The following is a 13,239-nucleotide window of genomic DNA, read 5'->3' on the forward strand; positions in this document are numbered from 1 at the left end:
TCTTCGAATTTCATGGTCCTGAATGTTCAGTCTGATACTACTCCAGACTCACCTGCTATTTCAGTATTACCAGTCAAAGGCGAATTATGTGTCCGAAATAATGGTTCTGTACACGTAGGACATAGTGATTGTACTACTATTATCCAGTATGGTGACAGTGGGAAATCTATTTTTAAAGCTCACGTCATTCTTATTTTGTTTGTGGTCAAACTGCATATGTTCGTCTGCCCCTCGATTGGGAGGGAACCTGTTACATTGCCTTCCTACTGCCACCTGTTTTCCTAGCCCCACCTGACTACCATAGGAATTCCTACCTAGTACACACTAGACACAAGAGAAACCTCCCGATTGTCGATTATACTGAAACTGCTGCAGAGCAATTCATTGATATTGATAAAGGTGTGTTCCCTTATTTAGGCACAGTTGTAAATAGTAAGCTAATTCGTAGATTAACAAGAACCCTCGAAGCTGTAGTAAGTGAGACTGCCTCCGCTCTAGGTAATTTAACTGAAGAGCAATCTGCTATGAGATTTGTCGTTTTACAGAATCGTCTCGTCCTTGACGTCATACTGGCCGATAGGGGCGGGGCCTGTAGAGTCATCGGATCTAGTTGCTGCATTTTCATTCCAAATAACGCGCCGTCTGTTTATTCAGCTATAACCAGACTCCATAAAATTGCCCATCTATTACACCAAGATCCAGGCACCTGGACATGGTCCGGTTGGTTCTGGAATATAATTTCCGCCTGGGGATGGAAAGTCCTGTCCTTTCTAGGTATCGCAGTAGCGATCATATTCAGCTGCTGCCTCTGTATACAATGTGGCCCTGCGATTTGCGGCATGTGTGCTACCTCTTGTATTCCTAGTCCCAAGCCCCGTTCTAAATCTCGTTCCAAGACAATTCGAGATGAACAAATGGTACTGTATGAAATGATAGATGGTATCATGAGTATTGATGTTTCCTGATGGAAACGTAGTGACAAGGAGGGAATGTGGAAAAGTAAATTTTGCCATGTTCTGTGTCCCTACGTGTCATCCATCATATGTTATGTGTGCATGATAAATATGCATATGTTATTCCCCATGTCCGATTCAAGACGCAATTATAGTTGTGTCCTCCTCTAGTATGCCAGTTTCCAGTCCTCATGAGTAATATGAGTATCAGGCCTATGTAAAGTTACGTTGCCACGTTTCTCAGTATGTACGTTATTTCATTATAAAGTCCCCGTTTCCAGGCCTCAACAGGGCCCGGACATCAGATTCAGCTCCTGTCCCCTGAGCCCTCGCTGAGGAGCGATCCAGCCCCCACCTGTATCCTCGACCTTTCACTTACTTCCTGCCTCGCAGTGCCCGGTGCAGCTTGGCTCAGTCTCTGAGTCTGCCAAGACTATGTTATGATTCCCGTTATCAGTTTAGTCCTCCTTCTCTGCATTCCTAAGCTACTGAACTGCATCAATAGTTTACGTCATTGTCTAGCCTATGCGGCTCCATATTAAGAGAAATACTGTATTTAATGGTCATTTAATATTCTTCATCACGCACTACATGTAGAATAATGCATGGTCCAGTCTTAGAGTCAGTTAGCCTTTCCCCTCATGACTTCTAGTTTATATCAACATGTTCCCTAAACATCAGATACTAGATAGGGTTTAGGTACATGTCGCTCCGACCCTCCAGACTTCAGTCTCTGCTCCTAGCACAGAGTTCATAGCCCCCAGCTTCTCCTCGTAACACGTCATTGCCAGTTTGCGCGCACCATCAGGTTAGAGGTCCCGGCTCCTTAGGTAGCCCCCTCCTATGTTTCCGCCCATTCATGACATATTCTGTTACGTTTGCATCACATGTCTGAGTTACACCTTCTTTTTACTCTTATCTTTCGCGACTGCTACGCGTCACGCCTTCTGCTCCACCCACTGCTACGCCTACTGCAATGTAATGCTATGTGTTTGCGCTATGTATATATGCTCATGTATTGTTATTAAAAGTTAGCGCGCTCATCCCAGACCCAGCCCCAGCAGCTGCTGGGCCCTGTCATCCTATTCCTATGCAGGTTGTCCTGTTCCTGTCCTTATGCTGTATTAAACCTGCAAAACTCCTACTACCTCGAATCTTGACTCTTATTTATTGAGCTATCTGTTATGATATATGTCTAGTCAAAAATAGGGTATTATTTATTTATTTACCACAGAGGCACGGCCCAGGGTTGCTTGCATTTTCACTCATGTCCTCTTAACAATCTGTAGTTGCCGACGCGTTTTGGGCCATTTGCCCTTCTTCTTTGGCGGACTTAATTCAAATGGAGCCAGCCAACCACCAGCATTTTAATCTTTTATTGCATTTCCTGTCAAGTGATCAAATGAAATGAATTATGGGACTGGTAGTTGCATACAATCAAGCTCCAAATGGAGTGCTGCCAAACAATCCATTTCAAAGTTAAAACCAGTTCAGTAGATGATTCATCGTGAGTAAATGCATATCTGAGCATCCCCGTTCCGCACGCCGCACGTGATCTTTGGCGGCAGCGGACTCAAAACAATCAAAAAGGTGGTGCCATCCATGGCCGGGGTCGACCACAAGAATTATCAACAGAGTTACCCCATGGGTGGAGGCACAGCCCAGGGTTGCTTGCAGCGGGGACGCCGGACTGACGCCGGAGTTACGCCAGAGTTTAGCCCGTCTGTGCCCGTCCGGGCCCAGACGGGCTCAGGGCTGGTCTCTATGCCCGCCCCTCTGGAACCGCGTTACACTCGTATTGGGTATAGGAGGGAGGAACTTATGTCTTGACGGTCCTCGAAACCCTCCACATGTAGATATGCCCACGAGGGTGGACAACCGTTCCTGCCTTGCGGGACATGTACTGTGGGTCGGGGTTCGACCCATGATAAATTGGTGCTTTCTATAGCTTTGTTGAATTGTCGGTCTCTACCCAGTCACGCCACAGAAATTAACTCCCTTATTTTGGACCACAAGCTGGATGTGTTATTTTTAACAGAGACCTGGATTTCCTCCTGCTCGGGCCCCGACATGGTTAGAGCTCTTCCTTCTGGTTTTCTTATTACACATCTGGATAGGCCTGTGGGGAGGGGAGGAGGAATTGCCATCCTTTATAGGGACTCGCTAGTTTGTAAGGTTCAGGACGGAGGGATGAGCGACTGCAAGAGCTGTCAGTTCTCTCTTCGCCTGTCACCCACTGTGTCCTTGACGGGCCTTCTGATCTATCGTCCACCCGGGACCTTGGGAAATGTTCTTAACTCCTTCCTAGAATCAGCCGCGCTCCTTGCCTCTTCCACTGGTAACTTTGTAGCTTTGGGTGATCTTAACATCCACTTTGATGACCCCTCCAACTCCCTGGGAGTAGATCTGCAAGGCGATCTCAAAGCCTTTGGGATCAACTTGGCTAATTCGGGTGCTACACATGGGAAGGGCCACTTGTTGGATCCCATATTTTCAAACTCTGTTTGCCTTAAAGCACTTCCAGCGCTGGCTCTGCCTTGGACAGACCATTTTATGGTGCCTGCCCAGTGGCAGTTTGATGTCCCAGTTGCATCGGCCCCCAGGGTATACACCGTGGAAAGAGCCTGGTCCAGGCTCCCAGTGGATACCTGGGAGGTACATCTGGAGGCGTCCCGGCCTCCCCTTGGGTCCAATCCGTTAGTTGCCGATGAGAATTTAAACATCTGGCTCACCAACTCGCTTGATGCTCTCCTCCCCAAGAAGAAACAACTCACCAGGGGTAAGAGAGTGGGATCTGCGCCCTGGTACACATTGGAGCTGAGAACTTTGAGGAAGGGCTGCAAGAGGTTGGAACGGACCTGGAGGAAAGATTGGAGCGAAACGAGCCGGAGAGAATATCGGGCGGCTCTTAGTACCTACAAATCTGCTATTCGGGTAGCTAAATCTGTGTTCTTTGAGGAGAGAATAGGCTCTGCGGCCAACTCCTCAAAAGAATCGTTTAGGGTCATCAAAGAACTCCTTAAAACTCCCGAACCTCAGGTCATTCACGATGACCCCCGTGAGAAATGCTCAGAACTTGCCTCCTTCTTTAAAACCAAAATAGACAACATCTTGGCATCTCTCCCTCGGCTGGCCGAGGAGACCCCCTCTGGTGGTAACCCAGAGTCTCAGCCCAGGGTGCGGCCAGCGGGTTTGGTTTCTTTCGGCCCTGTTACTGTGGAAGAAGTTCTCACAGTCTTGATGACCATGAAAAGTGGTTCCCCTAAAGACCCTGCACCAATGAAATATCTTAAGCAGGTAGCCCCCACCATCGGTGGCCCAGTGACGGACTTGATAAATTTATCTTTTACCCAAGGAGTGGTGCCCCCTAGTTGGAAGGGAGCGGTTGTCAAGGCTCTCTTGAAGAAGCCTAACTTGGACCCCGCTGACCTTGCCAACTTCAGGCCTATTTCCCTGCTCCCCGGCCTTAGTAAGGTGGCGGAGAAGTTGGTGAATCGTCGCCTCTCGGGCTTCCTGGAGTCCAACTCCCTTCTGGGTGACTCCCAAACGGGCTTTCGCCCCGGTCAGGGGACTGATACTGCCCTGCTGGCAGTCGTGGAGAATGCCAGGAGCATTTTGGATTCAGGGGGATCGGTGGCAGTGATCCTCCTGGACCTCAGTGCGGCATTTGACACCGTAGACCATCAGGTGCTTCTCCAACAGCTGTCGGGGGTGGGGGTCTCTGGGATGGCCCTGAAGTGGTTTGCGTCCTTTTTGGAAGGCCGGACGTTTGAGGTGTGGGAAAGCCACGAGAAATCATCATCGGTCCCTCTCCAGTGTGGTGTGCCACAGGGCTCATCGTTGAGCCCTACTTTATTTAACATTTATATGGCCCCCCTGGAGAGTGTGATACTGCCCCTGGGTATCAAGATTATCAGCTATGCCGATGATACTCAGCTGGTGGTAGGGCTTCCCCAGTCGGCTTACCATCCCGACCGGCTGCACACGTGTTTGGATAAGATCTTCATGTGGATGTGTAGCTCAGCACTCAAGCTTAACGGCTCCAAAATGGAACTGATGATGCTGGGGAATTCCCCTCCCTCCTTATCTCCGAGGAAAACACTGGTGGTTGGTTGCCTCCATTTGAATGAAGTCCGCCCAGGAAGAAGGGCCAATGGCCCGAAACGCGTGGGCGACTACAGATTGTTCAGAGGACATGAGTGAAAATGTAAGCAACCCTGGGCCACAGGAGATCCACGCTAGGTAGTATATACCAATCAACAAAGCTACAAGTTAAGTAAATTGTAAATATTATCAAATTACTCTTGTTTTGAGCCAACCATTAGCACATGAGCAAAATAGTAAGCAATCTCTACATTTGTCTCTGAAAAGAAATAGATAAATCTTTCATACCAGCTGGTTGTGCTGTGGGGATTTTCACGTTGTCACTGTCATCTTCTGCTTGTCTGTCTGAAGTTTGCCTAGAATCATTCAGCACATGAGCATCAGCCTCCAGATTGTGAGTTGTTCCATCCATATCTGCATAGGACTTCTGGCAATGCAAAATAGAGTCAACAATGGATTCTGTGGTTAGTTGTGCAGAAAATAAATGCAAAGAAACACAAGTGCAGAAAAATATTATGAGTATCTGCTGTGTACAGGCTTGTTAGTTATATTTTAGTAGTAACACTATATAAGCCCAATATTAAACACTATACACTTTGCCCTGCAGCCTTTAATCAAGAACATTTATCTCCAGAATAAGACACAAGCAGAAGCTTGTGATGTCATCTGTGATATAATTTGTGAGGCTATGAACAGTGCAAGGAGCTGTTATGGGTTAATTGCTCACAATAGCTGTTTATTTGCCACATGGGGCCCAGAGAGGTGACGCAGTTCACTCTCAGCCAGCGCATTGTACTTTGCAATTTGTTCTCTAATGGTCATGAAGGTACCAGGCCTGCTATGCATTTTCATTCGTATGTCTTGCAGGACTCCAGCTTGTGCACCTATACAAATCCCTCTGATTGTGACCTTAAATGCCTCCCAGAGTGTGTCTGCCCTTTCCACTGATCCCACGTTTTTTTCAAAATATTCTGCAATGGCTGATCGCAAGCCTTCTGAATACAGTTGGTCTAGCAGCTTTGATGCCTGAAATTTCCATGTAAATTGTTTGGAGATAAGACTGGGTATTGAAACTGAGCAAACGAAAGAAGATGATGGGTATTGAAATTGCCAGTAGAACTGGTGCTCTGTCCGATAATGTTTTGACAAGAAATCACACATATTCTGTCAAGGAGTTCACCTCGTGTCACCAGTCAGTAATCCATGCCGGACCACGAGCCATGTACCGAGGAGGTGAACTTGCTTCTTGCTTGTCAAGGTTGCACAGTCTCCATACGGTATGCTAGTCTATATTCTTCCATGCTCTTGCTCAAGACCTTGATGAACTGTTTTTCATATCAACCCACACATGCCAATCTATCCTGTGATGGGTCTAGGTATGTATTTAGTTCACCACCCCATATGATAGCAGAGGGGTGCAGGGAGTGAAATCTGTTCCATAATTGTGAGTAGAAGTCGGGATCGTCTGTGTTGTTCCCATAAGTGTTCACCAGCGTCACTAATGTACCACATAGGTTCTCCTGTATTACTGCGTATCTGCCCTGGCCATCCATTTCAGTGTGATTAGCAGTGAATGGCACCAATCTCTTAATTAATATCATCACAACCCTAGAGTAGGAGTAGTAGGAAGAGGCCAGCCGGATTGCTACTCTGCGGATGCCCATCATGTTCTCCGTGTACTGTGTAAAGTACATCTCTTGGAGGAGGGCAATTTGAATGCTGTGCTTGTCCATGTAGGCTAGTAATTGACGTGCTTTTTATGTGGGTTATTGAGCGCTTGTACATTTCAAGTTAAACGAGATATATGTCTGGGTGGTTGGGCCATTGTAGTGTGATATGACTGCGCTTTGTGTCATACAGCATGTCGCGTGATGTTTGGTAGTGCAGATATTGATGATCGGTAACAGTGTATCTATGACAACAGAAATGTAGAACATTATCCCCACCCCCTCCCACTTCAGCATTCCATCATGCCAAAGGCTGTCCCAAAACCTGAAAGGAAATGCCTGTAACTGTAAATAAAAAACAGTCTCCAGTGTTCGCTGGCGTCACACAGTGTGAATACATGTAGGTTGTACTTTTGTAGGTATAGCCAGATGTCCAGTACTCTCCTGTTGGATGGGCGTGGCTGACAGACGCATCGGATACCAGCCATTTCAGGTCTGCCTTTTGGATCTTGGAGTCAGGCCGCATGAGGGGACATTTTGGGGTTCACAACCAGGGGCTTAGTTGGTAGCAAGCCAGGTAAGATGCAGCATAGAGTGTCTTGGTCACAATCAGTTTCCCCTTAATCACCTGCTCCATCTTAGGCCTTGTTTTGTGATAACTCATGTCACAGTGTTTTTATTTTGGTGCATCCGAAAGGCCGGGTCATAGGCGATATATCAGTCTATGGTCACAGGGTTATCTCGAATCATAGCAGGTCAATCATCCTCTCTTCATTTTTGGTGTCTGGTCGCTCCCGTCATCGGGGGGATAACTTTTTTAGGAACTCCATTGCTGCTTTAGGCGTTGTAAAAATCTTTGTGGCTCCATGTGGTACTGTGCGTAGATGGCTTTGGTACAGCATTGAGTAGGGTATTTCTGCCTTTTGTAGATTCTTTTTTTACCATAAGGAATTCTTTGTGGGCCGCCTGCACCAATGCTGTAAAGATGGGTAAGAATGCCTCACAGTTCCCCTGATAGTTAATGTCCTGCTTTTCATGTGGCAGTCAGAGTACTGTATGGCGATCTCTGTAATTGAGCAGCATGGCTATTATGGGGCATCAAGGAGCCCGTGGTGATGGTCTCAGTGAGAGAGACCTGTGTGCCTTCTCCACCACCAGCATGCGCAACAGGTTTTTCGAGACAAAGCTATTGGTAAGTTGTGTTTCTACATACAGTTCCATCTTGTCAACTCCGGGACCCCACTGATGTGGATAATATTATGTCTGTGCACTTTAAAAGTTAAAAAAACAGCGTCTGGTGGTCCAAATGGGGGTAAAAGTAGGGGAACAACTGCAAAAATCCTGCTTTCCTATACAAAACAAACATAATGAATTGTATTGGTTATTATGAAAGGAACTCAAAAACTAATAGAACCTTGCTCACTATAGACTGTAAAAACCACAATTTTTCTAATGATAAACAATGACAATCATGATGAAGTTCACGTTCTAGAATGCATCTCAATAAGGCGTAATCACACAGATGGACTTCAGCACTATATTTAGGAGAAATAGATAAAGGACTAATAAAGCGCTGTCATTGTTGGGCTCTTTCTTGTCAGAACTGTCCCAGAAGGTGGCCCTTTTACACTGCTGTGTTGAGGGCTCTTCTTTGAGCCCAACATTGTTTAATATTTATGTCACCCCTTTGTCCAGGATAGTAAGAAGCTATGGCTTCATCTTGGTGTCTTATGCAGACGACACGCAGACTGTCGTCTCAGTCAGTAATCCAGTTAGTCAGACAGCTACAAGGTTCCACAATTGTATGAGTCATATCGCCGGCTGGATGTCTGACAATTGTCTAAAGCTAAACTCAGCTAAGACTGAGGTTTTGCTGCTGGGGAATAATTCAACTTCCTGGACAGACAATTGGTGGCCAGTTCATCTTGGCACCCTGCCGAAACCAGTGCAAAAGGGGAAAAGCCTTGGAGTTACCTTCAATACTAAACTGTAATTTGAAGCACAAATCAATGTAATTACCTCAGTTTGCTTTTTCATTTTGAAAATACTGAGGAAAATACTGCCAGCTCTACCACCAGACCTGAGAAAGACGGTGGTAACTGTGCTTATTGCTTCAAGGTTGGACTATTGTAATGCCCTATTTTCCAGCGCCCCGAACCACAGCATTAATAAATTAAAGAAGCACAGAATGCGGCTGCCAGAATATTTGTGGGCATCCCTATATATGACTCAATCTCATCATCCTTGGCCCAACTCCATTGGCTACCTGTAGCCAAAAGGATTCAATTCAATGCATAGCATTTAAATCCCTCAACAACCGAGGGACAACCTATTTGGCAAACATTTTTACATCTTATACACCTGCCAGATCTCTCAGATCCACCAATCAGAGAAATCTAGTTGTACCCAGAACCATCAGAGTCAGGTGGGGAGGTAAGAGTTTCACAGCCACTACTGCAGGCCTCCGGAACTCCTTATCCATCTCATTAAAAAGAGAGACCAATGTATTCAAATTTAGGACGGGCTTTAAAACCTGGTTGTTTTCAGCCTAGCCGATTGTTTAGCGTTCACCTGAATAATACCTATCAAAGGCAGCGCCTAGACACCCCAGGGTAATAGTTGTGCTTTATAAATGTAATCATCATCATCATATTTGGTTCAGAGAAAGACCTTGCTGCTCACAATGGGTGCCTCACCTTGGTGTTTTTCAGTGGTTTATTAATTTATAAAAATTAAATATGCACTTAATTTCCTCTGAGTGCCATCATACTTGAAATTGAGGAGCACTGAAAAAACCAAAGGTTAAAGTAAAGCTATGGTTAGCTTTTGTTATAACCCCTTAATGTGTTTTAAGAAACTCAAAAATTCATGTAAAACACCACAGTTAAAAAGTAGATATTTTTGTAAATTAAAACCAGAAAAACACAGAAATTCACAAGTTGAGGTTAAGATCTCATTCCATAAATTACACAACAGCCATGTAAACCACAACATGCACAACAAATACAGTGTTTATGACCACACAATATTTATATAGGAAGGTAACAACACCTAACAGCATAACCTAATTGCATGGCAATACCTATTCAAACCAATAAATAGTACTACATTGAGTGTTATCTTTTTCAAAGTTTTAAGGGTAATATGAAGTGCTTATTAACCTGGACGAGGTTTTGAAATGCTTTGTAGTAAAAGTTACCTGGTGTCATCCGTGAAAGCAGGCCACATTCTGTACACAGATACACTGTGATACTTCAGCTGGAGGCATGCACACTGTACCTAATCAGCCTACTGTAAGGTGAGATTCAGTACTTGTGACTTAAAGGGCCAGATTAGTAAGAGCTGGGAGAAGGGCTTCACAAAGAAGGATGGAGCTACTAGTCACAGTGTAGGGAATGACATGTTCCCTTAGCATCAGCCTCTGCACACTGTGCACACAGTGCCTGCTGTCTGTGTCTCAGTGACCTAATGATCTGTCCTATGCCTAAGAGATTTTACACTTCTATATGCACTGCAATCAGTAATCAGTAGAAGGCACAGATTGATTGGTTTTATATATATATATATATATCTTCTCCACTCCTTGCCTCGGAAGAAAGTCACCGCCTCCAAACCAACGGGTGTCTCGCCTGGATAAAGACCTCCGATGCCGGGTCTTTTGAGATATCGCCAGCATACGCGTTGAAAAACCACACGTTTGGCGAGACCATGTACCAGACAAAAATGCTTTATTTGTCAGCCCTCGGACGCGTTTCGCCTGACCTGCAGGCTTGTTCACCACAGTTGCAATACAAACAGTAGCCATTTTAAAGTGCAAAAAAGTAAAGGGTCACATGATCGGAAACAAGGCACGCCCAAAGCAATGGAAAACAGACTAACGAGTATTTCCCTTGCAGACTCGGCAGAAGGACATCGCTTTACAATTCATTAATGTAAATAACAGTTTAAATAACATAATCTCACATTCACTGCTGTATACAATATATTTACATGTAATAAATAATAGCAGCAATACTTATACTTTTTAGCGTTTTTTTGCTATTGAATTTCATAGAGCTTTATTAACCCCATGATCAAAGACACAGAGATCTGCTTATTTTGTTAAGGCTCTCATAAATTACAGGCCTGCCAAATAACGCCCGAGTGGGCCGCAAATCTCTTTAACTGTGCAATCGGATGTCCAAAATATACAGCCCCAGTGGGCAAAAACATTGTAACTATATTCCGATGTTAACCCAAAATAATTGTGCCACACCAAAACCTCATTGTGATATTAAAACCAACAACTTCATTTGAGGAGCAGGAATCATCAGCCTAACACTTCCCACTTTTTTAGACTATTTACAGAATCCCTATAAACAATTCACATCAATATACATTAGTGACTAACACACCCCAGAGAGGTCCCTCTCTAAAGGTGCGTTTTCAAATCCTCTTCCACATTAAGACCCCCAGGGGCCTTGGCATTGAGTTCCAGGATATACCTGGACTCCAGGCGTCTCAATTTATGTAGGCGATCCCCTCCCCTCATACTGCTGGGGATGGAGTCGATCACATAGTAACAGAGCCCTGTTACATCCTTGTTATGCTGTGCCTCAAAATGTCGGGCTACCGGATAGGCTTGGTCTGCATGATTGATGGCTCTCATATGCTGCAAAATGCGCACATGAACTGGGTGGATTATGCTGCCCACGTACCTCAAACCACAAGGGCACTGAAGTACGTAGACAGCATAATCTATTTTACAATTAAAGAAACCTCGTATCTTCTTGGTTCTTTTAGAAATCCCAGTTTGATATGTGCGGGTATTAATTCCCGCTGAGCACGCCTTACACTTTGAGCATTTTAAGAACCCTGGTTTCTTCTTGAGCCAATTAACTCCACTTTTTTGTTGTTTCAGGGGAGCTGCCGGTAGAGTATTAGATACCAGCATTTGTTTCAAGGACTTAGCTTTCCTGAAGGTGATCTCAGGTCTTCTTTTCACCATTGTCTCAAGAACTGGATCGTTGGCTATGAGGTGCCAGTGCCTGCTAATTATCCCCCTCACTGCCTTATGTTGCTTGTTATAGGTAGTGATCATCCTAATTTGATTTGTGGGATACTCCTTCCCTATGTTTTTGGGGGGTTGTTTAAACAGGATGTCCTCCCTGCTTCTCGTTTTAGCCTTGTTAATCGCACTTGAGATGTTCGATTGTGAGTAGCCTCTGGCTTTAAACCTTTTCTCGAGTGTGTTAAGTTCTCTGTTCTGTCCTACAGGGTCACTGCAGTTACGAATCACACGCAGACTTTCCCCATAGGGGATACTTCTAATGAGGCTGTTGGGATGGAAACTGTCTGCGTGGAGCAGTGTGTTTCCTGCTGTAGGTTTTCTGAATAATTGTGAGTGCAGACGACCATCTTTTACAAAGATTGTTAGATCTAAAAAATTCAAAGATGTGCTGCTTATTTCACTAGTGAACTTGAGATTAAGATTATTGGCCTGTATTCGTTTGACAAAATCCTTGGCACTATCCTGCGTGCCCTTCCAGACTACAAATAGGTCGTCTATGTAACGACTCCACTGTAGTATATTGTCCCTCCATTCAATGTGGTACTCCGCTCGGATCACCTGCTCCTCCCCCCAGCCCATATGCAAATTAGCATAGCTGGGGGCGAAGCAGGTGCCCATCGCGGTCCCACATATTTGTCAAACGAATACAGGACAATAATCTTAATCTCAAGTTCACTAGTGAAATAAGCAGCACATCTTTGAATTTTTTAGATCTAACAATCTTTGTAAAAGATGGTCGTCTGCACTCACAATTATTCAGAAAACCTACAGCAGGAAACACACTGCTCCACGCAGACAGTTTCCATCCCAACAGCCTCATTAGAAGTATCCCCTATGGGGAAAGTCTGCGTGTGATTCGTAACTGCAGTGACCCTGTAGGACAGAACAGAGAACTTAACACACTCGAGAAAAGGTTTAAAGCCAGAGGCTACTCACAATCGAACATCTCAAGTGCGATTAACAAGGCTAAAACGAGAAGCAGGGAGGACATCCTGTTTAAACAACCCCCCAAAAACATAGGGAAGGAGTATCCCACAAATCAAATTAGGATGATCACTACCTATAACAAGCAACATAAGGCAGTGAGGGGGATAATTAGCAGGCACTGGCACCTCATAGCCAACGATCCAGTTCTTGAGACAATGGTGAAAAGAAGACCTGAGATCACCTTCAGGAAAGCTAAGTCCTTGAAACAAATGCTGGTATCTAATACTCTACCGGCAGCTCCCCTGAAACAACAAAAAAGTGGAGTTAATTGGCTCAAGAAGAAACCAGGGTTCTTAAAATGCTCAAAGTGTAAGGCGTGCTCGGCGGGAATTAATACCCGCACATATCAAACTGGGATTTCTAAAAGAACCAAGAAGATACGAGGTTTCTTTAATTGTAAAACGGATTATGCTGTCTACGTACTTCAGTGCCCTTGTGGTTTGAGGTACGTGGGCAGCACAATCCACCCAGTTCATGT

At 45.0% G+C, this 13,239-nt stretch overlaps 1 protein-coding gene across 1 annotated transcript in view; it reads right to left on the minus strand.

Annotated features, from left to right (window-relative positions):
- The window catches only part of LOC144763672 (interferon-induced very large GTPase 1-like), a 344,367-nt gene that overhangs the window by 213,721 nt on the left and 117,407 nt on the right, over positions 1 to 13,239 (minus strand). The window contains exon 2 of the mRNA XM_078649497.1: positions 5,346 to 5,484. Within this exon, the coding sequence (XP_078505623.1) occupies positions 5,346 to 5,469 (124 nt within the window). The 5' untranslated portion in view covers positions 5,470 to 5,484. The remainder of the gene's footprint in view (positions 1 to 5,345; positions 5,485 to 13,239) is intronic.

The sequence above is a fragment of the Lissotriton helveticus genome, chromosome 6 (assembly GCF_964261635.1).
Source record: "Lissotriton helveticus chromosome 6, aLisHel1.1, whole genome shotgun sequence".
Lineage (NCBI taxonomy): Eukaryota > Metazoa > Chordata > Amphibia > Caudata > Salamandridae > Lissotriton > Lissotriton helveticus.